This window comes from Mastomys coucha, unplaced genomic scaffold, assembly GCF_008632895.1.
Source record: "Mastomys coucha isolate ucsf_1 unplaced genomic scaffold, UCSF_Mcou_1 pScaffold6, whole genome shotgun sequence".
Lineage (NCBI taxonomy): Eukaryota > Metazoa > Chordata > Mammalia > Rodentia > Muridae > Mastomys > Mastomys coucha.
The window spans coordinates 124,485,214-124,512,457 of record NW_022196912.1 but is presented as its reverse complement, the minus strand read 5'-3'; the positions used below and the strand labels follow the sequence as shown (position 1 = coordinate 124,512,457).

The window sequence follows — 27,244 nt, the reverse complement described above, 5'->3', positions numbered from 1 at the left end:
CCCCCCCCCCCATGAGAATGTGGCTGGTTCAGTGTACTTTTTGGGGTCCTTCTCTTTCTCTCTCATGAGAGTCTGGCTGGTTCAGTGTACTTTTTGAGATCCCTCTCTCTCTCTCTCTCTCTCTCTCTCTCTCTCTCTCTCTCTCTCTCTCTCTCATGTGAGTGTGGCTGGTTCGGTGTACTTTTTGAGGTCCGTCTCTCTCTCCCTCTCTCCCTCCCCCTCCCCTCTCTTTCTCCTGAGAGTCTGGCTGGTTCAGTGTACTTGTTTCTGGCCACTGGACAGACAGGTGACTATCTCAAGGAGTCTTCTGGAGCCCAGCTGTTCCAAGTTTGTTTCTTGATTCTTCCTTCTAATGCTGATATAAACTATGAACTCAAATATTTCTAAAAAGGGCTGAACATTGACCATTAAAAACTTTTTTTGGTGGATATTCCTTCTCTTTTTTAAAGGGAAATAGAGGAGGAGTGGATCTAGGGGAGAGGGGAGGAGGGTGGGAAGACATGAGAGAAATGGAAGCAGGGGAAACTTCAGTCAGGAACCCATGGCCTCCCACATGCTAGCACTGAGCTATGGCCCTATATTAACTACACACTCTTCTAGAGGTTTCAGGAAGCCAAACTGGCTGGACAGTGGTGGACCAGCACTTAGGAGGCAGAGGCAGGTGGACCAGCACTCAGGAGGCAGAGGTAGAGGCAGGTGGACCAGCACTCAGGAGGCAGAGGTAGAGGCAGGTGGACCAGCACTCAGGAGGCAGAGGCAGAGGCAGAGGCAGGTGGACCAGCACTCAGGAGGCAGAGGCAGAGGCAGAGGCAGAGGCAGGTGGACCAGCACTCAGGAGGATTTTGTTCATCCTAACACATTCTCTCTCTCATTCTCCTTCCCTCTATCCCCACTCCCCTACTCTCTGACTTCCCCATACCTGGCAGGTTTCAGAAGGAGGAAACAAGCCTAGGTCACACTGAGACCTATCTCAGGAAACAAACAAAACAAAAGCTTTCACTTCTCAATGTCTTTTGACTTTCATTGTGATTTTATTGTTACTACATCAGAGAGCAACATCAGGTTGTCAGAACAGAAAGGTGTATTGTTTATAACACAAAGTAAAGAAATACAGATGCTTTGCCAAACTCATGAAGTCCAGGCTTATGCAAATCCAGTCATTCATGTAGAGCAGGGCTCACAGGTATGTCTGACCACAGTCCCCCTTCATTAGGAGGCAGCAACTAAGTAAGTAGGCAGAAGTGAGTTTGGGCAAGCTCTCACTCACGCTGGCTGTGTCCTGATCACTTATGGCCAATGCTCCCGAATGCCTTCTGCAGCTTCACACCTCAACAACTCAGGCAGATGTTCACTAATAAGATGCCAACAGGAATATATGCGAAATTCTAGATTCTGTATACAAACATAAGAAGGATGACAGAAATAGGTCCCTTTTTATCCTTTGTTTTTCTCTTTTTGTTTTTTGTTTTGAGACAGGGTTTTAGCATGTAACTCTGGTTATGGAACTCACTCTGTAGACTAGGTGGCCTCAAAATCAGAGACCAACCTGCCTCTCCTTAAAGAGAGGCTTAAAGGCGTGTGTGAGCACAGCCTGCTAGTAGGTAACATTTTAAAACTAGGCTGCATAGTTATGAAAAGCTAAGCAGCTCAGCTTTGTGGTGGTACACACAACTGCTTACAGCAAAGCTAATACACCCACAGGCAACAGGTTACTACCTTCAGTGCTCTAGGAAGATCTAATCCTCCACAGGATGCTACAACAGATTGAGCTTTCAATGTGAAAACTCCTAACACAATGGCCTCTGGGTTTCTTGTGAACAGCAAGTCCAAGTGCATGCACTGTTTCACAGCGTTCTGACACCTCACACCATGTGAATAACGATGAAAGCAAACAAGGACAAAAGCTCCACTCAGCCAGGCCCTTCTCACATCAGACAGAGAAAGGCACTAGGGGACTGCCACTCACACTCAGGAACTGTCTCATTCTAGAAGCCACCTGCCTTCACTACCAGACACACTGCTGTGTCTGAATCCCTGGCAAACAACATGATTAGAAACACTTTAAAAGGAACCGATCCATTCATTCCTCCTTGTGAATTCAGATGCATTCTCCACACAGACCCTAACTTGAGAAAACTCCAAAAATGAACAACTCTGTATTTCAGAGTCTCTTTTACAGTAACATCTGGAGAAAAGGCCCTGGCTGAAAACCAACAGTCCACTCTGAAGAGTGACTAACAGAGGTGGCACCAGGACACAGACCTGACTCAGGTTCAGTCCTGTGAGCTGGGACAGGCACCTGCCTTCCAAATCTCTACTGTACAAACAGTAAAGTTGAGACACACAAAGGTCCTAGCAGACGCAGCATGGCAGTTTGCAGAGGCGGAGCCTGTAAAACGACTCGATGCCTGGCCTGGATCAAGGCTATGCAGGTATTAGCCAGCTAGTGCATACTGACAATCCCTTATCTCAAATGCCCCAGGATCAGCAGCATCTAAATTCGAGTTTTTTCAAAGTTGAGGATATTTGCATAGACTTTACTAGTCAATCATCCCTAACCCAAAAATCCAAAATCTGAAATACTCCAAAACCTGACAACTCTTGACATCACTGTTTTGGAGGATAGTTAAAGTCAGTAAAATCCAGGTATGGCAGACTATGCCCAGAAGATCCAAACCTATACAGTGCTTTAAGTTAATAAAACAAATTTACATTTCTTAAATGCATTCAACCAAGAACTACTGCATAGTCAGCATAGAAACAAACATTTTATCTCTTATATTTTAAAAATATTTCCTATTTAGTTGCCTGTTGAAAATGTGTAAATGATAAAAGTAAGATTTGAAACTAAGAAGCAAAGTAAGCAGAATTGCATTTTCTAGTCAGTTATAAGTTACTGAATCTTATATAATTTTTTAAAGATATAAAATAAACTCAGAAGTCAGATCTGTGTAATACACCAACTTATCCATTAGTGAAAGTGCAAGTTAAAGTATAAGATGAAAACACTGAGTACCTATATTACCGTGTCTCTGTCCACCCAACCCCCACCCTCCAGGGAGGTCATAATCTTAATTCCATGACCCACCTTGCCTGATGGCAGACGACAGAGCCCCTACTTCTGTTCTGTTTGTGTGTTTGAGATAGGGTCTCATAGTCAGGCTAGTATTACTATGTGGCTGAGGATGACCCAGAACTTCTGATCTTCCTGCCTCCATCTCCCAAGTGTTGGGATTATGATGTGCACCACATTCTGGAGGAAAGACTGGTGAAGAATATCATCAGACAGGCCTCAATGCGTTTCCTCACCTTTAGTCTACTAAAAGCCTCCATAACACAATATATAATCTCCATAGAAACTCCAAAGGAGGGGGCTGGAGAGATGGCTCAGCGGTTAAGAGTACTGACTGCTCTTCCGGAGGTCCTGAGTTCAAATCCCAGCAACCACATGGTGGCTCACAACCATCTGTAATGAGATCTGATGCCCTCTTCTGGTGTGTCTGAAGACAGCTACAGTGTACTTACATATAATAAATAAATAAATCTTTAAAAGGAAAGAAACAAAAAAACAAAGAAACCCCAAAAGAGCCAGCCAGATATAGAGGTATACATTTATAGGCCCAGCTGCTTGGGAGGTTGAAATGATAGGACCACTGAATCCCTAAGGTCAAGGCCAATCTGGAAAACAGTGAAAATAAAATCCAGGTACGAAGCCCACCACTAGGGAGACTGAAACAGAAGAACTAGAGGGACCAGGCTAACCTAGGCTGTCTCAAAAACCACAACTAATACAGTGATGCAGACTGTGATCCCAGCCTTCAAGAGGCGAAGGTGGGAGGATACCTGAAGGTTGAAGGCTAGCCTGGGGTACATATTAAATTCCCAATCCAGTGAGACACTAGCTCAAAAACTGCAGCAGGAACAGGAACAGCAACAAAATCAATAAGCAGTAACAATAACAAGTACTGAAGACAAAATAAAACAAAAACCCAAGGGCAGGGTTCAGAGGACCTGGATAACTGAGGGCACCTGGATAACTGAGGGCACCTGGACAACTGAGGGCACCTGGACAACTGAGGGCACCTGGACAACTGAGGGCACCTGGATAACTGAGGGCACCTGGATAACTGAGGGCACCTGGACAACTGAGGGCACCTGGACAACTGAGGGCACCTGGACAACTGAGGGCACCTGGACAACTGAGGGCACCTGGACAACTGAGGGCACCTGGACAACTGAGGGCACCTGGACAACTGAGGGCACGGAGGCTTCCAGGCAAACAAGAACCTGCCCTGGGCAGGGCAAGGGCTGCAGCCCAACCCCGCTGACACAGACACCCCTGGCTTAGCCCACTTCCAGACTCTGCCCTATGCACCTCATCTATTTGCTTCCTTGTATCCCTTAAAGGATTGTTTACAGAGCCAGCAAGATGGCTCAGCAGCTACGGGCACTTGCTGCCAAGCCTGACAACCTGAGTTCAATCCCCATACACTGACTCCACAAATTGTCTGACCTCCACATGCTTGGCAATGGCATACACACACCAAATAAATGTAAATAGAGGATTTTTAATCCTTTAAAATAGATTGGCAAATATTGAGAACAGTGTTTTCCTTAAGAAAAACCAACTGGGAGAGAGTTATGGAAATCTCATTTGTAACCAAGCCATCAGAAGTTCTGGGTCTGAAGTGAAATAAGTCTTCAAAGGGCTGAGCCTTCGAGCACTGGGAGCTGATGCTAGCACCATTCAGACAGCCTGAGAACAACTAGATTAAAGGACACCCAGCAGCTGAGGGGCCATTCCTCAGAACTGTTGGTGGATAGAGAAATACACTTTTTGCAGTTACAGGAGTCTTCTGTGTTGACTGCTGAGGTTTGAGAACAGGAAATATATTTTGTTTTCCTGTAGAGCAGCCTGAATTATGTAATGTCATAAATGCAAAAATGCAGCTGGCAATATGATTTCAAAGGCCTGTCTCTCCTCCTAACTCTGACACAATCTAGGTGAGTGACTATTAAGAAAAGGAGTGTCTGTTTCTGATTTTTAAGAAAAACTACAGGGCTGGAGCGATGGCTCGAGGTTAAGAGCACTGGCTGCTCTTCCAGGGGTCCTAAGTTCAATTCCCAGCAACCACATGATGCCTCACAACCATCTGTAACGAAATCTGGTGCTTCCGGCCTGCAGACATACATTCAGGCAGAACACAGTATACATACTAAGTAAACAAATCTTTAAAATAATTTAATAAATCTTTTTATAAAAGAAAAGAAAAAAAAAAGAAAAGCTATAAGCAAGTCTGGTGCATAGACCTGGAATCCCAGACACCCAGGAGGCTCCAGTGGGCAGATTGCCAATTAGGCAACTCAGTAAGACCCTGTCTTAAAATAAAAAGGAAGAGGGTTGGGGCTTGCCTGGCATACATGAGGGCCTTGAGTTCAATCTCCAGTACATACAAAACACATACACACACTCATGCACACACACACACAGTAGGCTATGGTAGGAGGAAGCCAGACTGTGTGTGAAGAAGTTAAAAGCTGTAGTTAAGGGAAAATCTAGAACATGGGTATTATAATAATTTGTTACATGAGCATATGACAGCCACATACTTTGGAAGCAAAGGTTTATATGAAAAGCAGCATAGTGTACTAGAACCAACTCAAGCTCTGAAGAAACAGAACTTGGTAAACTTTCACACTGTCACTTACCAGATACGTAGTACTGTCAAAATATCACACATTGCCCCCGACTCCCCCTTCTCCTCTCCACATAATGAAGTAAGTAATGAATTCTGCAAAGTGTTCTGAGGTGCTATGAGACAAGACATGGAACCATTTAGTGCAGTGACTAGCCAGAGTAGGCATTCAATAATGGGACCTAGAAAAACATACAAGCTGAGCAGTAGATATTAATACCTATGAATTTAAATAGCCAATGAGGAGCCAGTTATGGTGGGCCATGGCTGTAATACTGACACCCAGAGGACTGCCATTAGTCCAGGCCAGCCTGGACTAGATAGTTCCAAGCCAAGCTGGGCCACAGTGTGGGCCCTTCTCTTTGAAAAAGATACACGCTCAGCTTTTACTGAGCCTGTGTGGGGAGCTCTAGACTCAATCTTGTTAGACACTGGCTCTTAGACTATTCCTTCAGAAAAGGAGGCCCCCAGACTCTTCATTTCACAAGTTCTAACAAGATGCTGATAATGATGGTCAGGAACTACACTAGAAAAATTACCTTAAATACCATCCATTTCTACAACATAGGAACTCATAGAGGAGATGTCAGGCATACAATCAAACAATTTAAGGTCATGTAGCCCGAAAGCCTGTCAAACTTTAAAAAAAAGAAAAAAAGAAAAAAAAAAAAGGCTTTACTATGTAGCCCTGGCTGGCCTTGAACTCATAGAGATCTGCCTACCTTTGCCTCCCAATACAGAGATTAAAGGTATATGCCACCATAGCTAATGTTTCTCTATTTTGATTTTTTGAGGCAGTGTCTTACGACGCAGCCCAAGCTATCTTAGAATGTATACAGCCTATGGTGACTCTGAATTCTCGATCCTTCTACTTCAGCTTCCCAAGCACTAGGGTTACAGGTGTGTACTACCAAAACAGGCTACAAATTCTTATTAAAAACTGACTGTCAAGGTGCAAAGATACTGATATGGTTTAAAGTTTTTATAGTCTGGCAGTTTTTTGAATAAATGTGTATAAAGCCAGGCATGGTGGCACACACCTTTAATCCCAGCACTGAAGAGGCAGAGGCAGGTGAATCTCTGTGATTTTGAGACCAGCCTGGTCTACATAGTTCCAGGATAACAAGAGCTACATAGTGAGACCCTGTCTTAAAACAAACAACAAAATATGTATATGAGGTTTGCCTGCATATATGTATGTGCATCATATGCATGCCTGGTGCCCTCAGAGGGCAGAGGGGGCACTGTAGCCCTGGACCTGCAGTCACAGACAGTTGGGAACTCTTGTGGGTTGTTGTGGGTGCTAGGTACCAAACACGGATTTTCTGCAAGAGCAGAAAGTGCTCTTAATGGCTGAGCCATCACTCTACACTGCCTGGAAGTTTTTGTATGTGTAAGAAGTGAATATTTAGACAGTGTTATAGGCAAGCAGAAATCTGTGGTGAGACACATCGGAGAAAACTGAGACAGAAGCATACAAAAGAGGCAATGAGTTTAGCACAGCTAGTCCAGTCTCTGTGAGAGACATCTTCTCACAGGTGAGCTCATTTAGTAGGCTCGGCTTGGATGTGATGTTATCAGAACAGTGGACCATCACAGGCAAGCTGGCAGAAATGGTGACTAAGAACAGACTGGACAAGGATCAAGGCCAGGCTAAGTGACATGGAAACAGAAAGCAAAGAACAAAGCAGGAACTGATCATCACTAACCAACTAACAGCTGAGCACAGAGCGTGGTCTTAGCACTGCAGCCACAATGGATTTCTGCTCCCCCAGGGAGCCCATGCAGACCCAACAACATGTGAGAACAGAGGTGCCACTGTGTGGCAAAACTCCTGGAGAGAAGCAACACTCATGCCTGCTCACCCCAGTTAAGGAGCCTATGACAGACCAAAGTACACTATTCAGAAGACCGACTTGGTGAGCCAGTTAGTTGTATTCAGTTACGTATAGGAAGAGTATAGGTGAGGGGTCACTTACAGGAGCAGAAATGATTCAAAGACAGCTGCATCACCAAAGCCCACCCGAGCACAGATGAAACTCACAAAGCTGGGACCCTGGACAGTGCACAGCCTGGGACAGTGTACAGCCTGCAGGCAGCTCAGCAGCTTGGAGTGAGTGTCCTTTCCAGGAGCCACAGGTGGCTTAAATCTCTCTTAAGCAGCTGTCTAGTATCAGCTTCTCCCCAGAGTCTTGAGGTCTAGCGTTTATTCTGGGAGGGATTGTCCTAGTGAATCTGGGCAGTTTCAGGGATGTCCTAAAGCTATTTTGAGTTGCTTCTCTTCCTGATCAAAGAACTTCTATGGAGGATGGCTTGTTTCAATCTCTCACGAAACTGTTACACAACAGGTTCAAGAGAATCACATCTTATTCCTAACTATACCAGCTAATCTAATGTAACCAGGATTAGCAAAGAGATCTCAAATAGTAGGTCTCAATGCAGAAAGAAGAAAAAAATTGGCTTATCTGTTCAAGTTTTATGTACGAGCCTTAAATGTGCTCCACAATGCTATTCAGCCATTACTACACTTACTTCTGGTCTTTGCACCTTCATTTACAAACTAAAAAATCCACAAAATTTGTTTTCACACAATGTTTAACTATAAACATACAGATACTAAAATTTGCATTTTGGTGGCGATTGAATATACCTAGAATTTTGTGTCTTATATTATAGGCTATCTCCAGAGGGGGAAAAAAGGAAAAACTACATATTGTGTGAACTTAATGTTGGTTATTTCTGGTTTTCTTTTGGCCAGAACCTGATAATCAATTAACTGTTCAACCCATTGAGCCACATAGCCACAAGCTCACCTCCAATACTGGTTACTTGTGAGAATGGGGTGCCTGGGGTCAGGATGTGGGAGACTTTTTACTGCATTCCTTTACATTTGGAACCAGGTTGAAGTGAAAGTTTTGGGTGTCATATGATACAGACTCACATGGCGGTCTGCTGAGGCAGGCTCACGTGATGCTCTGATGAGGCAGGACTCATGGAAGAACATGTAATATTTGGAGAGAGTATAAGTGGGACTCAACAGACAGTGACCGGGCCCTTGCAGAGCTGGCTGTGCAACTCTTTATTGGTTTCTCATCTTCACTGCTCTTCACCTCACCGAGAGAGAGCGGCACAGCAGAGAACTCCTGGCATTCTGGCTGATCCTGGCCACTTCTGCTGACTCGTGCCAATTCAGCAGAGGCCTGGAGGTTTCTGCTGGATCCTACCATTGCTGATTTGTGTTGGGTGACACTTCTGAACTGGACTGCTGGTATCCTGACAAATGGAGATTGGAATCGCCCCACAGAACTACTTCTAAATAGGTCCACATCCCCTTGTCCTATTTACCATCTTTTCTCCCCTACCTTTGGACAATGGACTAGAAGTGGGGTAGAGAGGGGCACATGTCAAAGTGTTTGAGAACCCTTATTAAAGTAGGTTTTAAAAAATCTTGCTGGGCGGTGGTAGCACATGCCTGTAATCCCAGCACTTGGGAGGCAGAGGCAGGTGGATTTTTGAGTTCGAGGTCAGCCTGGTCTACAGAGTGAGTTCCAGGACAGCCAGGGCTATACAGAGAAACCCTGTCTTGGGGGAGGAAAAAAAAAAGTCTTAGCCTACACCATGTAAATGTACTGACTTTTTAAACAACAAAAGAGGCTTAACAAGCAGTCACTAACACTTATGTCCCTCATAGAGAGTTTCTTACTAACTCACTTTAGATAAGCTCTGCCATAGTTCACTCAGCCAGTACTCTCTAAATTCTACTCTAAATGCCAGGTACTGCATTAGATGCTAAGACCTCAAGAGTAAAGATGATCAGTATCTCTTTGTGTATGATCAAGAGGCACACACAAGTTGGATGAGATTCAGATAGTAATAAGGTCTATGAAGAAATGGCAGCCAAGCTGTGGATGGTGCTCATGTCCATAACCTCAGCTGATACAGAAGGATCACCATGAGTTCCACACCATCTTGAGCTATAGAACAAGCATGACTTTGTACAGAATGAAACCCTGTTGAAGGGAAGAGCTATTCCTATCCCACAGTCCAAAAAGGGACTGAGGTAAGACGGCAGTCCCTGTCTGGAAAGGAGTAGCAGGATCACATAGACACTGTCTTAGTTACTTTTCTATTACTATGATAAAACAACTGACCAAGGTAACTTATAACAGAAAGCATTAATTTGTAGCTTAGGTTTCAGAGGGTTAGAGTCCATGATGGAAGAGCAAAGGCAGGGTGGTTGGAATAACTGAGAACTCACATCTTGCTCCACAAGCTGGAAGAAGAAACTTCAAAACACACCCTCAGTGACACACCTCCTCCAACAATGCCACATCTGCCAATCCTTCCAGAACAGTTCCATCAACTGGAAACCATATACTCACACATATAAGCTTATGGAGGCCATTCTCATTCAAGCCACCACAGTGAGAAATGAGAAGAGGTGAGGGAGCCAGCCTGGTGCCTACACAGGCAAAACCCTAGTCAAGGAGAACACAGATCATGGAGCTGCTCTGATAATGAAGGGTGGGTAAGCTCCCCTCAAGAACAGGACCAAAGGGACCAACGGGCAAAGAAACCAGCACACAAGGTGAGTGTCAACAAGACCAACACTTATCAGGGGGATGAAGTGGAAGCCAGTGAGTTAGAAAAAGAATGGAAGAACTGCAAATAGGGAAGGCAAGGGCTCACTCAGGTAGTGCAAGTCAGTCATGGTTTGGGGGCTTGTCTGTTCATTTGCAGTGTTGCAGGTGAAATCATGCACACTAGGCATGCTAGGCACATATCCTACCACGGAGCTACATTCCCAGCAAAGTACTTTTCTGGTTTTCCTGGTAGAATCAATACTCTAAGCATGGTAGACTTTGTATATAATGTCAGGAGTCCGCAGATAAAAGGAAGAGGATCATAAATTCAAGGTCATGTTTGGCTACATAGCCAGTGTGAGGCCAGCCTGGGACACATGAGACCTTGCTTCAATAAACAAGTAAATAAATATCACTGAAATACTTTAAGCCTGGGAGTGACATCACATTCACATTTTTAAAGATCACTCATTCTAGTAACTAGGAAGAGTCAGGATAAGAGGGGGCAGGAGGAGACGAGCCCATGAGACAGAGGATAGCTCTCCAGGAGAACGCAAGAGCAGCACACACCAGCCGGCACTCAAAGACATGCTTTAAAAAAGAACCCACAAGAAACTTAGTGAACCTAGGACAAAGAGAGAGAAGCACAATGACAATGGAACCAGAAGGGCTCAGCAGAGACCAAAGACAAGGGGCAGTGAGATGGCTCAGCAGGTAACAGGGCTTGCCACTAACCCTGAAGGCTGCTGAGCCCTTCTCTTGGGACTCATGATGAAAAGAGAAAGCCAACTCCCAGAAGCTGTCCTCAGACCTCCACGGCTGTGCCATGTGTGTGTTCTTCCTCACCCCCTTCCAAGTAAATAAATGGAATTTTTTAAAAAAAGAGGTTAAACATGTTTTTATTCAATAAGGCAGAAAGAGAACAGAGAGTAAACCTAAGAAAACTAAAGAAAGGCTGGAGAGATGGCTCAGCAGTTAAGAGTCCTGGGCTCAATTCCCAGCACCCATGTGGCAGCTCACATCTGTCTCTAACCCCGAGATCTGACATCCTCACACAGACAATGCACAAAAAAAAAAGGAAGAAAGAAAGAGGAGGAGAGAAAAGGAAGGAAGAGAGAGAGAGAGAAAACTAGAGGAATAAAGAAAGCAAACTACAAAACAGAAAAGGGAGCTGAGTATTGGGGGCGATGGGTAGGGGAGAGACAGGGTCTCACTCTGACCCAAGATGGAATTTAACATGCAGCAATCCTCCTGCCTCAGCCTCCTAGGTATTGAGATTGCAAGCATTAGCCACCACATTGAACTTGGTGCATAACTCTGCATAGCCTTAGCTGTTCTCAAACTCACTTTATAGAACAGGTTTGCCTTGAATTCAAACTCAACAGAGATCCACCTGCCTCTCTCTGCCTCTCTCTGCCTCTGCCTCCCAAGTGCTGACACTAAAGGCGTGCACCACCACCACCCATCACTGAAAAGAACATTTAATGGGTAAATCTTGTAAATCTGTTTGGGAGAGGGAGAAAAGTCTAAATGAGAAGGGTAAAAGCTCAAGCTAGTGACAGGGCCTAGCAGCCACCTAAGCCAAAGAAGAGAACTAGAGCAGGTCGGAAGGAATGCTGCAGGCCAGGAGGGGAAGCCACAGTTTCACAGAGATGGCTACGTCTACGACTAGCGTATTACATGGCCTAGAAAGCAGATGGCAACAGGGCCTGGAGAAGGAACTGGCAAAGCTGCTCTCTATCAAGAAAGAAGATCTACAGCTGAAGGTGAGTGAGGCAGAGCTTGGCCAGAGCATATGTTAGTTTAAGTTTTAATTGCCCTAACTGATTTGTGCTCTCACAGAAATATCCACTAGGTTCATTTACTGTAATAGATACTTTTTCCTGGGGGAAAAAGGCATAAATCAAATTATTTCAGGAACAAAAAGGAAATATGATTTCACATGCAGCTGAGAAGCAGAATTGAGAAAGAAATTAAGACTAAGGCACTGAGGAAACAACAACTAAAACCTAGGCAGCAGAGAATGAACCAAGACAAGCAGCCTGAGAGACGTGGGCCAGAAAGGACAAAACAGGACATGGTGGGTAAGATGAATGGAAAGGTTAAAGTGCCTGCTGCATAGGCTCGAGGTTCTGAGTGCTATCCATGACGTGAAACCCACAGGGCAGAAAAGAGAGAACCAACTGCTGAAAGTTACCCTCTGACCTCCATACGCACACCACTGCACACATGCCCCATGCACATACACAACCAATAATAAAAATAAAGTCAGGCCGGGCAGTGGTGGCGCACGCCTTTAATCCCAGCACTTGGGAGGCAAAGGCAGGCAGATTTCTGAGTTTGAGGTCAGCCTGGTCTACAGAGTGAGTTCCAGGACAGCCAGGGCTACACAGAGAAACCCTGTCTTGAAAAACCAAAAATAAATAAATAAATAATAAAATAAAACAAATAAAGTCAGAATTTAAAGTGTTAAGACAAACAAGGTGAAACACACCTTTAATCCCATGACACAGGCAAGAGGACAGAGAGTTCAGGGACAGCTTGGACTACATACAAGGTTCAAGGCTAGCCTGAGGTATATATAGTAAGCAAGTGGCTTGAAAGTAATAAATACATAAACACACAGGGAAGACTGCTCAACAGCTAAAGGGACATTTATGGCCCAGCCTAATGACCTTAGTTCAGTCCCCAGGATCCACCAGGTAGAAAGAAAGTATCAACTCTCACAAATTGTTCTCTAATAAGCATGCATGCTGTGGCATGCCCACCAAGCACAAACTAAAATAAATAAAAATGTAAAATTAATAAGAAGTGAACAATGGCAACAAGTGCTGCTGACAAGTGGAGTGGACCCAGTGAATTTGATGGCCACAAGTTGAACAACCAGGGCCATGCTGAGTTTGACCCTGAGAGCCTACGTCATACTAGAGTAAACAGGTGATGGCTTATGCAGATTCACTGAAGCTAAAATATTCCAGCTGGTGGTAAAACCCTGACAGTCACTGTAATAGAACATGCCAGAGATGGACTGGGACTATGGGGTGGCTACAGAAGCCACAGAAACAAGTAGCCACTGTGCTTAATAGCCATAAAAAATGAAACCACAGAGGTTGGTCAAGACAAGCAAAGACGTTTATAATAAGCAGAGGCAACCAAGAAATCAGAGCAGACCCAGAAGAAGGAAAGAAAAGTGAACTGCAGGTGGTGACCATGCTTTAATCCCAGCGCTCAGAAGGCAGAGGCAGGCGAGTGCATCTGAGTTCCAGGACAGGCAGAGCTACACAGAGAAGCCTTGTCTCAAAAGCAAAAAAGAAAAGAAAAAAGACAAAGAAGGCAGGAATGGAGGGAGAAAGGCAAGAATGGAGGGAGGGAGGGAGAGAGGGAGGGAGGGAAGGAGGGAAGGAGGGAAAGAGGAAAGAAAAGAGGGAGGGAGGGAAGGAGGGAAGGAGGGAAAGAGGGAAGAAAAGAGGGAAGGAGGGAGGGAGGGAAAGAGGGAGGGAGGCAGGTGACAGAGTCTAAGAAGACAGGTTCTAAATGGACATCAAGAGGGTGGCAGGCCTGAGCTCCCGGCTCTGAGAAGCTGCCCCACCTCTGCCCTCTGAGCTCATGGGAACACACTGCTGGGCACAGCAATGAAGCCCAGAAGACAACAGCTACTATTTTTTAGTTAGGTGAGATAATACTGCCTTCAATCTTGCTAGCTACATGTACACCTAGGTCAGAATTTGAGGAGGGCGAACAAAAGCAGTTGTCTAATTCCTATAATTAACAGGAAAGAAGTCTATTTTCTGGAAGGTCAAGTATGGACTTCCCCTATTCCCACCCCAAGACTCCAGGATAAGGAACACGGAGAGACAGAGCGAGCTTCAGCACTCAGAACACTACACACCGCTCTCTCCTGGGTTAGCCAGATGCTGAATGGTACAAGAAGGCAGACTGCTGCTGACGAATTCCTAAGTTTCTCAACCCTACAGAAGGGGCTGGCAAGCCTACCTCCACAAATGACAGGTAACACAGCACATTCGGCTAATGAAAAGAGTAGAAAGACCAACCTCAATTATTCAAGAGGGTCCTTAGAGGACTAAATTTAAACCAATTCTTTTCTTTCTTTCCATCTTTATTTATGGAGACAGGGTCTCTCTGTACCCGTGTATGGCCTCAAATTTACAGCAATCACCCTGCCTCTACCTCCTGAGTGCTAGAGTTAAAGGTGCGAGCCTCCAGAATTGTCTCAAATTTGAGGCCAGCCTGGGGCACAAAATAAGATCCTGTCTCAAAGTACATAGATAGATAAGTAAATAAGAATTTAACAATAAAAGTAAAAACAACGTGTTTACTATGTACTGGCAGTGTAATGGATATGGACAAATAAAATACGGTTTCTGCCCTTAAGGTCAGGCTTAAGGGGACAAGGCAAAAACAAAACCCTGCCTGACAGTGGTGGCACATGCCTTTAATCCCAGCACTTGGGAGGCAGAGACAGGTGGATTTCTGAGTTCCAGGCCAGCCTGGTCTACAGAGTAAGTTCCAAGACAGCCAGGGCTACACAGAGAAACCCTGTCTCGAAAAACCAAAAAAAAAAAAAAAACCCGAAACAAAACAAAACAAAAACAAAACCCTGAGGACTGTGTGAAGAGGGAGAAGAGTGAAGAGCAGACAGGACCACAGGGCAGAGTGTGCCAGACCAGGGGCTCTGTGTTCACCCCAGACCCTCAGTGGGGCTCAAGCCTTCCCTGGCCGCCTCATCAGTATCCGTCTGCAGACCACTTTCCTATCTGTGTGGCATTTTCCAGTTCCAGAGTGATCTCCGGAGCAATGAGGGAAATAGATAATCTAAAGGAGTGGCTTAGCCAAGGCCGCAATAATGTGCATCTCTGGTGGCATCAGAAATGGGTTAGTAATCCGAGCTGGGCTTCTAAGAAATAATTTCATTCTTCTGAGAGAATGAATCATGCTCACTCTAGCCCATGTGACCCAGAGAGCCTCACCCCCTCTACCATGTGGCCACAGCAGCTTGGCTGACAGGTTGATGGAAAGCAGAGCCAGGTGAATTCTAGCAAACAGAGATGTTCCCTAGTCAATTTTCTCAATACAGCCCAAGCCATCCCTGTAGGTGGGATCCGTTATTACAGAACACTCAGGTATCTAACTCATAAACCACCAATCACTCAGCCCAGCAACTCTTTGTAGCTCACTTCAATTTTCATCTTTTATTTCCAAGAAAGTCCAAAATTTCACCACTATTAAAATATAAGTAATTTCCCTCTTATATAAACCTTGGAGAACTGCAACTAGTTAAACTGGTTAACTGTGGCTCAAAACTCTACAAAAAAAGGGACTGTAAAAATGGTTCTGTTACAACCTGGTCTACAGAGAAGTTTCAGAACAACCAGGGCTACAAGAGAGACCCCGTCTCAAACAAGCAAGCAAGCAAGGCTCAGTAAGTGATCGAGCTTACTCAGTAAGCACAGCTGCTCACTATGCAAGCAGCCTGAGTTCAGACTCCCAGCACTTAGGTGAAAAGCTGGGTGCAGCAGCTGCACCTGTTGTCCAGCACCAGGAAGGTAGACACAGGGGGTCCCTGGTGTCAGCCATCTAGCACAACCAGCAAACTCCAGGTTCAGTGAGAGAAACATCTCAAAAAATAAAATAAAAAGCTGGGCGGTGGTGGCGCACGCCTTTAATCCCAGCACTTGGGAGGCAGAGGCAGGTGGATTTCTGAGTTCGAGGCCAGCCTGGGCTACAGTGTTCCAGGACAAGGTTGTTACACAGAGAGACCCTGTCTTGAAAAAAATCAAAATAAGTAAATAAATAAAAATAAATAAAATGAGGTAGACACCCAATATTGACCTCTGGTCCACACAGATGAACACATATATCCATACATATTTTAACACAAAATTATAAAAATGTATTTAAAAATTTACAAGTTTGTAAAAGTAAAATTCCTCGTTGAGTCCATGCCACCCACCACAAGCAAAGGTAGAAGAAGACTAGGAAGCAGAAGGAAACAATCTGTAAATCACAGCACAGACAAAACGTTAGTCTAATGAGGAATTCTTTATTTTTATTTTTTTGGAGGTAGAGTCTAACTATGCAGCTCTGGCTGACCCAGAGTTGCTACCCTGACCAGGTTGGCTAGCCTAGACCTCAAAGAGACTGACCACCTTCCTCTGCCTCTGAGTGCTAGGAGTAAAAGCACGAACCACCGTAACCTGCTACAGGGTCTCGCTATATATATAGTTCAGACTAGAGTCTCTTAATCCTCCTGCCAACCTCCCCGACACAAGAATGCAGCACCATATTGCAATTCAGTTAATTTTTTAATGTCTTCTGTTGAATAATCAAACAGGACCACAGTTTGTAATTCTGTACAAACTAACTTCACTGAAAAACAAAAAGAAATGCTCTCTAAAATATTAAAGTATGCACATCTTGTTACCATCTTTAAATGTGTGTGGTGTCTATCTATCTGTTGGTATTTGTGTGAGGAGGACAGAGGTCAACACTGGGTGTTTTCCCTCAACCACTCTCCACCTTTTCTGTCTGAGACAGGGTCTCAGTGAGCCTGAGGCTCTTTGATTCAAGATGAGCTACTGAGCTCCAGGATCTGCCTGTCTAGCCACCTCCCCCTCCCCACCCTAGTACTGGGGCTCCAGGCACAGCACTGCTGGGCCTGATTTCTTACCAGGGTTCTGGGGATCCAAGCTCAAATCCTCTTACTTGTATGGCAGGCACTTTACTAACTAAAGGTTTCTTAGCCCACTGTTGTGCTTCTTCTCAAAGTCTGCCCCTTGCAGAGCACCCCTGACATCACTGGCACTAACTCCAAGGTAGTAGCTACAGTAGCAAGCTTGCCATCAGTATCTGGTGGATGCTTCCCAACACTTGCAGTAAGACTCAGGAGTGGAGAGATGGCACAGCACCTACAGACAGAAGACTGCTGCTGCAGGGGCCGGGAGCTCCATCGCCAGCACTCACTCAAGCGGCTCACCAACACCTGTATAACTCCAGCTCCAAAGGATCCAATGCCTCTAGCCTCTACAAGCACTCACATACCACATGCACACACAGGCATATAATTAAAAATAGTAAAAACAAATCTTAAAAATATGACTGACATTCATGACTGTTCACTGATTTCAGACATGTTCTGTGTCTCAGTTTTTTTAGAATTATTTAATTTTTATATGACAAACTCCTGGAACAGGAGTTACAGATGACTGTGAGCTGCCATGTGGGTGCTGGGAACCAAACCTGGGCTCTCTGCATGAGCTACAGTGCTCTGAACCACAAAGCCATCTCTCCAGCCCTCTGTATGCTTTTTACTGCTGCTCAAATTTACCCATAGGCCATTCATTTCGAGTCTCCTATTTGAGTTCAAGATGCAAGGTCCAGTAGAGAGAGTAAGTATTCTCTACTTTAAATAATAACTAAGGTGCTTTCTACTCAGGATGCAAGACTCTAAAGTAAAGAAAAAAATATAATCACTAGTTCAGAAGTCAGTAAGCAATTCTTAATGGAAACAAAGGTTCTCTGCCATTCAGCTTTGCCAATTCATACCCTACTAGATTATGTACAAATTTCTGAAAATAAGCCAGGTGTCATCCCAGCACCCAGGATATCAAGGTGGGAGGATTGCTGGAGCTCTAGGCCAGCCTGAGCAATACAGCACACTTCTTGTCCCTCTCCCATCGTCTCCCTTTACTGCCTTAAACGACAACTACAAAATTTAATTTTTTAAAAAAATAATTAATCCCAGCACTCGGGAGGCAGATCCAGTCTCTGAGTTCAAGACCAGCCTGGTCTACAGAGCAAGTTCCAGGATAGCTAGGGCTACACAGAGAAACCTGTCTCAAGAACAAAAACCTGAAACAAACAGCCTAGACAAGTTACTAAAACCTTAACTCAAAAACTTGTTGCTCTAGCAGAGGACCCAGTTTCAATTCTCAGCACCCACATGATGGTTCACAAACATCTGTAACTCCAGTTCCAGAGGATCTGAAAGCCCACAGAGTATCAGACACACACAGTGCACATATACAAATGCTAGTAAAATACTCAACACACTTAAACAAATCTAAAAAACATTTTTTGAACCCACAACTTTAAAAGGGCAGGAATACAACAGCTCTGTGGTAGAATGCTTACCCAGCATGCTCAAGGCCTTAGGTTCAATATCCACAGAAAAAGAAAACCACTGAGGGGAGAGAAGGCAGAGAAAGGAGGGAGCTAGAAAGAAACAGAAGGGTTTGAACATGGTGTCTGACATCTGGTTCACTGACACAGATCATGTTCTCTCCCAGTGTCACCAACAGGCACAGGTGGCCCTGCATCTTTTGATACAATACAACAAAAATATTCATCTTCTTCCAATCAACCTACCCCCCACCTTCCTCTAATAAAATAACTGGTCATAACTGGTTCTTTTGGTTCAATGAAGCATGTTAAGTATAAACCTTAGTCAGCATAAAGACCTACAAGTCACGGTATTCTCAGCTTGCTTTTACAAATACCCCACCAAATTTAAATTTAAGAAATAACAAGCCGGGCGGTGGTGGCGCACGCCTTTAATCCTAGCACTTGGGAGGCGGAGGCAGGCGGATTTCCGAGTTCGAGGCCAGCTTGGTCTACATAGTGAGTACCAGGACAGCCGGGGTTACAGAGAGAAACCCTGTCTCGAAAAACCAAAAAAAAAAAAAAAAGAAATAACAAAAACTGGGCAGTAGTTGCATATGCCTTAAATCCCAGCACTCACTCAGAAGACAGAGAAAGAAGGATCTCTAAATTCGAGACAAGCCTGGTCTACAGAGCAAGTTCCAGGACAGTCAGGGCTACATAGAGAAAACTCTTGTCTTGAAAAAAAAAAAAAAGTACTTATTTCCACTTTTAAAATTGAGTATGGAGGGCTGAAGTGATGGCTCAATAGTTAAGAGCACTGGTTGCTCTTCCAGAAGACTTGGGTTTAATTCCCAGCACCCACATGGCAACTCACAGCTGTCTGTAATTACTACTTCAGTTCCAGAGGACCTAGCAATTTCCCACAGACATACACGTATGCCAAATATCGATGTACACAAAAATAATGTTTATTTATTTATTTATTTATTCATTCATTTATTTATTTATTTATTTGAGTATGCAGAGATTGAGGGAATGGCCAACCAATGACTGGCCAACTTGAGACCCATCCCATGGGAGAGAGCCAACCCCTGACACTATTAATGATACTCTGCTATGTTTGCAGACAAAAGCCTAGCATAACTGTCTCCTCAGAGGCTTCACCTAGCGCTGACAGAAAGAGATGCAGAGACCCACAGCCAAACAAGAGGTCGAACTCAGAGAGTCTAGCGGAAGAGTCAGGGGAAGGACTGAGGGAGTTGGAAGGTTCAAGAATACCATAAGACCTACTGAGTCGCCAGGCAGTGGTGTTGCACGCCTTTAATCCCAGCACTTGGGAGGCAGAGGCAGGTGGATTTCTGAGTTCGAGGCCAGCCTGGTCTACAGAGTGAGTTCCAGGACAGCCAGGGCTACACAGAGAAACCCTGTCTCAAAACGCCCCCCCAACCCCCACCCCCCCAAAAATTTAAAGGTATGAACTTCTAAGAATTAGCCATGTTACTGTTCGACCCAAACTTAGATGTTTTTCAGCGTGTTGGGACTCTTTTAAATGTGTAGCTTGGTAGACACAGGAAGCTTCTTGAGTTGTTCACCTCAACAGACAAGACAGTGAGGTCCTCACTCACTGATGAACTAACTGCATGGTCAATGAGAAGGTAGCAGGGAAAGTCACAGCTCTGTGGTAAGGAAGCTCTGTCATAGAGACATTATCACAGGCAATTACAAACTGAGAAAGTGGGCTGGAGAGATGGCTCAGCGGGTAAGAGCACTGACTGGTCTTCCAAAGGTCCTGAGTTCAAATCCCAGCAAACACATGGTGGCTCACAACCATCCATACTGAGCTCTAACTCCCTCTTCTGGAGTGTCTGAAGACAGCTACAGTGTACTTACATATAATTTTTAAAAAACAAAAAATGAGAAAATGTCAGGAAGGCAAAAAACAGGGTGCCCAGAGAACATGAGAAGAAGAGCTGGGGGAACTGATCTAACCTGTGAATTCACAGAAGGATTTGCAGAGGAAGTGATGGCTAAACTGAGACCTGAAGACCAATCACCTTTATGTAAAACAATCTATATAAAATAAAAGAGCAGGTCCAATAGAAATAGCTAGCTTTGGCATTGTTTTTCTAAAAACAACTTTTTTGGGGAGGGTTGGGGGGGTGTTCGAGATAGGGTTTCTCTGTGTAGCCTTGGCTGTCCTGGAACTCACTCTGTAGACCAGGCTGGCCTGAAACTCAGAAATCCGCCTGCCTCTGCCTCCCAAGAGCTAGGATTAAAGGCATGCGCCACCACTGCCCAGCTAACAACCTCTTTTTAAAAAAATGATAACAAAATATGTCATAAAATGTTTTAAAGCTAGAAATTCAAAGTTGTGGGGTGTCTTACTAATGTCTCATAGCATCCTGCTCAATATTACTAGTATTACAGTAGTCACTCAAATCTTTGTTGAAATGATCAGTGCAATATAATACTGATGTTCAAACTGCCGTTAGTTAAGAAAAACAAATTCACAAACTACCTAAGAAGTCTCCCTCATGTGACTGACATTGATTCAGTGAAGACCAGGCATGGAAATTCATACTTCAAACCCAGCACTCGCAGGTGGGGAGGTAGAGGCAAGAGGATCTCTGTGTGTGTTCCGGGCCAGCTAGAGCTTTACAGTGAGAACCTATGTCAAAAAGAGAGAGAGAAAAAAAGAAAAAAGAAAGAGAGAGAGAGAAAAAAAGGAAAAAAAAATCAGTAAGATAATGTGAAACCCAACACTGGGGTAAGTTCTGGAGTTCATTGGTGTCCTTAGATTGAAACACCTGATTAGTGTAAAACAAATTTTTTATGCTCAGATGTGCTTCATTATATTTTCCTTATAATGAAGAATACTAATAAATGTTTGCCTCTTTTCTCTAGCCTTGGTTTCCTGAGGGAGATGAAATTACATGAATTCTCAGTCCCATCAAATGCTAGAAGCTGACCACTATGCACTTGAAAAAGTTACCTCTCCCAACACGCCATTCCCTCAGGACCCCATGGTGCTTCCTGAGGGAAGAGTACACACACACATAGTTCATGAATGCCTGGAATCCCAGAATTTATAGAGGCAAAACACAAACTCAAGGTCAGCCTGGGCTATATGGTAAAACTGTGTCTCAAAAAATAATTTGGGGGGCAAAGGCAACAGAATCACTAGCTCAGTGGCAGTGTGTCCTCAGGATGCTTTAAGGCCCTAGGTCCAATTCTTAGCAATATCAAACACAAACAAACCAACAATACTACTCACTTTATACAAGTGTTTAATCTAGATTTATATATCATCCACATTAGGGCTTCTAGGTGGTCCCAATAATTATAAAACTTCATATGCCTTGGGCTGGAGGATATGACTCAGTGGAAGAGTGCTTGCTTAGCATGTATTATGAGGCCCTTAGGTTTTATCCTCTGCACATGCATACGCACGTGCATACCATATTCCTTGAAGAAAAAAATAGAACACAAAAATATATCAAAATAGTCAACTGTGAAAAAAAAAACAAAAACAAAAAAACAAAAAAGCCAGGCAGTGGTGGCGCATGCCTTTGGTCCTGGCATTTGGGAGGCAGAGGCAGGCAGATTTCTGAGTTCGAAGCCAGCCTGGTCTACAGACAGCCAGGGCTACACAGAGAAACCCTGTCTCAAAAAAAAAAACCAACTGTGAAAAATGTAAAAGAGCTACTCACTACTTACCCCGAAAAGTAAATTCTGGTTTCCTAGAATAATGACTAAAGATGCCTATTTTGTTTGTGAGACAGGTTCTCACTATATGGTTATGGTGAGGGGTGGCCTCTAATTCTCAACACCCCCAAACCAGCACATAGGGCCAGTTATTAGCTCCAATTTAAAATAAGAAATCAGAACTACAAAAAGTTACTATTATTAGGCCATCCTGGTGTCACACACCTATAATCCTAGAAACTGAAAGGGTCAGGCAAGGAACACCAGGACATTAAAGTCATCCTCTGCTTTGCCAAGTTTAAGGCTGGCCTGGTCTCTATGAGACCTTATCACATAAACAAAAAACTCACATATTCAGAATGACAACAAATACAAACTCACCTATAGAAAGAAAAACTTTAATTCACCAGCTAGAAGAGTTTAAATATCTGCCACAATACAAATGCACCCTACAAAAAAAAAAAACAAATGCACCCTACAAGATACATAAAATTTTACATACACACACACCTCCCAGAATTCCAAGAACTCAAATCACCAAGAAAAGGCAATGTATATGCATTTCTGACTTGGTTTTGGTTTTTTGGAGGGGTGGGACTTTTTGGCTTTTTGTTTTGTTTTGGAAATAGGCTTTCTCTGGGTGGTCCTGGCTATCCTAGAACTCATGTTGTAGACCAGGCTGGCCTAAAGGTCAGAGATCCACCTGCCTCTGAGCCCAAATGCTCGAATTAAGCATGCTACCACCACCTGGCAGTATTTCATATTTGTTTTAAAGAATGTTTGGTGCAGTTTTTTAAAGCTCTTAGAACACCATTATAAAGATACTTCTACGCAAATAGTCTTTTTTTTGTCCTTATGCAAACCAGAGCTACTAGATCCAGATGAAGTGTGTCATGGGAATGAGCTCAGTGAGGGAGCACTTACCTGGCATGCCAAAGGCCCTGGTGTTCTGTCCACACCCAAGGGGGTGGGGGGTGGGGTGGCAAGAAACAAAAATGAGGGAAAGGAAGCGATGCCTGAACTAATAATCACTAGGAGTAAATTTAACTTTTTAAACTTTTTTTATTATTTATTTATTTATACACATATGTGCAGGTACCCAAAGAGGTTTGAAAAGGGCTTTGAAGGTGCTGGTGCTGTAACCACAGGTGTTTGTGAGCCACCTGAAGTGAGAGCTAGGGTATAGGCTCAGAAGAACACCAGGTAATCTCTAACTACTGAGCCATCTTCCAGGCCCCATGAAATTAACTTTTAAGCATACTGTATTTTTACATAATCATTATTTTTGTTTGTTTGGTTTCAGATTGTGGGAGTTATTTTGTGAAATAGGTTCTTACGACGTAGTTCTAGCTGGCCTGAAACTGTATGTAGGGCAGGCTGGTCTTGAACTCACAGAGATCCACCTGTCAGGTACACACTATCATACCCACCATGGTTTTAGATTTTTTTTTCTTAAGAGAGGGCCCCACCACCGGGCAGTGGTGGCACATGCCTTTAATCCCAGCAGTTGGGAGGCAAAGGCAGGCAGATTTCTGAGTTTGAGTCCAGCCTGGTCTACAGAGTGAGTTCCAGGGAGTCAGAGCTACACAGAGAAACCCTGTCTCGAAAACAAACAAACAAACAAAAAAAAGAGGGTCCCACCATATAGCCCATGCTTGCCTCAAAAGTGATAATTGTAGCACAGGTTGGCCCTGAACTTGCTAACTATAGTCCTGGCTGGCCACAAAAATCACAATTTGAGCACTAGGATTGCAGATATGCACAACCATGGTAGAGTCTAATTACAATTTAAGATTTATTTTATTTTTTAAACTTATTTGTGTGAGCTGTAAGTGGGTATCCAGAACCCAGAAAAGGACATCTAACTCCCTGGAGCTGGAGTTACAGGTAGTTGTGAGTAGCCTCACATGGGTTTTAGGAGCTGAACTTGAGTCCTCTGCAAGAACAGTACAGGTTCTTAACCACTGAGCCTTCGCTTCAGCCCCCAAATGTAGGTGTTAATAACATCTTAAATTTACTTTCAGAGAAATAAACAGCTTAAATTTATTTCCAGAGAAAAATCTGGTATTTCAGTCAGAGCAGGAATGTTGAGATGGCAGTTACTCTTAATGCTTGCTTTAACTGTAATTTACATCTCCAGAGTGTGTGAGGACGCTAATGGCCATTACAGCTATTACGAATTATAACATGTGCACTGCAGCCCTCCCTTTTTAGCCAAGTGCAAAGAAAAGTTTCCGACGTACGCAAGGTCACCAACGAGTCAGTAAGAGTTGGGAGCAGCACTAAAACTTCAGTTCCTACACCTCAGACCATTGGACACGTTCCCAATCCCACGAGGGAGGAGAGTCAACCAGCTATTTCCAAACACTTCGGTAGTACACTCACAAGAATAAAGACAAGTCAGAAGACTCACCTTGAGCCAAAGAAACAAGCTCCGTTTGCATACCATCATCCCTTCCTTCCCTTGTTCTCCTGACCGTGCAGTGCAACCTAAAACAGTAGCTGACTTTGGATATATTCATCCCTGGTAACATGACCTCTTCAATACGGACGACTTACTTCCCCACTAACTGAATGAACATTTACAAGTGAATCTTCCATCACCTTGTCACATTCCGTCGGAGATGCTATGCAGTGCATTCATTTCCTCACTCAGTGGTCAAAAGTTAAAATAAGCAATTCTTGGAACATAGTTACATTGCCAGTGACCAAAATTAAAAATAAATAAATAAATAAGCGCCAATAAATTGCTGCTTTTAACGAGACATTTTAAAACTCGATAGCATGCGTCACAGAATTACGGTTAAGTTCTTGGCTGGTTACTTAAAAGTAGCATTTAAGGCCTATCCCTCCCTTGTTTGGGACATAACCTGACTCGTTAGACAGGTTAAATCTAGGCACGCTCACACAGAACACCTCTGAAGCAACTTAGCTTACTGAAAACATTATTCCAGCCTCCCCAGTACGAGTGCTCAGCCCTCCTAACACTGCGAGGGACAAGGGTGACCCTCTTCAAAAACCTTTCGGGAGAAGGTTCCCTCCGCGGAGACAATGACAGCCGTCCTCCCGGGGAGGTTTTTGGAAACAGTGCCGACACCGGGAGAAGTGTCAGTGCGGCAGCAGGTGGAGTAGCCCTGCGTGCCGAGCAGGTCCTTTCTGACCTAGTCTCCAAGTCCTCCGCCTGCCTCCCTGTCCCGGTTCCGCCTTACGGACCTCTCCCCCAGGGCAGGACTCCCGAGCCTCCCGGGAAGCGAGGCCACCTAAGACGGCCGCCGCACCTCTTCCGGGGACTCGCAGGCCCGCTCCCCGGCGGGATCGGAACCTGACGGACCCCGCCGCGGGGAGGCGACAGCCGGGGGGAGGCGACCGGCTACTCCCGGGGCATCTCCGCCACCCGGTTCCGGAGCCCCCTCCCCTCCGAAGCAGCGCTGCCGCCGGCGCCTCGCTCCCGCACCCCCTCTCCTCCGGAGTACCTCGGCGGAGTTACCGGCCCACTCAAAAGTACGAGTGCCGGCCGCCCCCAGCGGTCACCCGGCCTCGCTGTCACCGCCCAGCTCCCGGCCTCGGCCCGCGCCGCCGGCGTGCCCGCGCTGACGCCCGGCTCGGTACCTTGCGGACCCCCTTGTAGATATAGAAGTAGAGCTCCCGGCCCACATTGAAGCAGAGGCGGTCGCCGTTCCCAGACTGGTCGTTGAGGTTTACGAAGGAGACGCGGACAGGGTTGGATCCCTGCGAGTTGAAGGGCACCCGGTTGGGCCGGCTGTACTCCGAGTGCGGCAGCAGCTTGTACAGACCTTCCCGGGTGGTGAATTGGGTCTTAATCTCGTTCATCTCCTTCCCTCCTCCCTCCGTCGCCATCTTGGAAAGCAGCGTTCATCCTGCTCTAAGTGCCCGGATCACGCCCACCGCGCAGGCGCCGTCCTCGACCGCTCGCTCTCCACTCCCCACCCCCTTCTCCGCGGCCCCGCCCCTTGGCGACCCAGCCCCCACGGAGGCGGGCCGAAGCGAAGAGGGCGGGCTCGTCTACGGTCCAACCGCGCACGCGCGCTCACCTGGCGCGCTCCACCCGGAGGGGCGTGCGCAGACTCCGCCCCTGGGTGCCGCCCTCCCGGTGCCGGTGGGAGTAAGCACGCTGAGCCAGGGTGCGGGCTTTCCAGACTGCACCGAGGCCAATCCCGCCCTGGAGCTTCGCTGAGGGACCCTATCCCTAAGGGAGGACGCCGCCGCCTTGGCTTCGACTGGCTGGTGGTCCCGGCGGAGCCCGAGGCGAGCAGTGAGGTCCGGTGTTTGGATGTGTACGTCCCAGATGTACGCGCTCCTCCGTCGGAGGCTGGGGAGGACGCGGACGGTCCGGTTGGGTGCCGGGTGCCAAGCCCCTCTACGCCTCCCAGAATCAGTCTCACGAAAGATGTCGAAGGATTGGGCTTTATTACACCTCCGGGTTTCGTTTTGCTTTGCAGGCGGGGTGGGAAAAACCGCATAACTGTCCAGGACTTGTGTTTTCAAGTCTCACCCGAAACCTTACTGGTGAGCCTTGGCTTGTTCTTGAGAAAGTATGTTGTGTCGGAACTGAATGTCTCCTGCGCCGCTTAAGAAAGGTAAAGCTAATTGATTTTTTTAAAGCCTCAAACGGAACCTGAAGTTGCTTGCTAATAGTTGTAATGACTATTCTGTGCCAAGACAAAGTATTAAGGACAAGCACACACATTAAAGTGGGACTTAACAACGGTCACCATTTGATGCGTTTGATTCCTGGGTATGTGCCCAGGAATTCGAAGGCTTCTAAAGTAATAAACGTCATAACAGAATTCTAGAATGGAGAAAATGTTACACGAAGAATGCACTATCCCTGAGAAGACATGTCGTAGAGCAGGAAATAAGTGGAGCGAGCCTAGGACACTGGTGGGCACCTGTGCTTCCCGACAGGTGGAATGCCAGAGCCCGGAGGTGGGAGGCTGCTAGCGGAGCCCACACAGCAAGATTCCAGCCTCACAAAAATTAATTGTACATAAGGGGGAGTGTTCTAAAGAAGTGTAAATCATAACCATTTTATGTAGTGAGAAGCAAGTACATAAACAGTAGAAACTGTGCCGATGATGCAATGATGTAATAATGCATTTGACACTAACGTCCTGTAGC

The 27,244-nt window shown here is 45.3% G+C and overlaps 1 protein-coding gene across 4 annotated transcripts in view; it reads right to left on the bottom strand.

Annotated features, from left to right (window-relative positions):
* The window catches only part of Wdr20 (WD repeat domain 20), a 65,564-nt gene extending 38,704 nt beyond the window's left edge, over positions 1 to 26,860 (bottom strand). For 2 of the 4 annotated variants that reach the window (XM_031357801.1, XM_031357800.1), the window contains exon 1: positions 26,158 to 26,860. In XM_031357801.1, the coding sequence (XP_031213661.1) occupies positions 26,158 to 26,586 (429 nt within the window). In that variant the 5' untranslated portion in view covers positions 26,587 to 26,860. The other 2 variants (XM_031357802.1, XM_031357803.1) reach the window with 2 other exon arrangements.
* Positions 26,861 to 27,244: the final 384 nt, after the last annotated feature.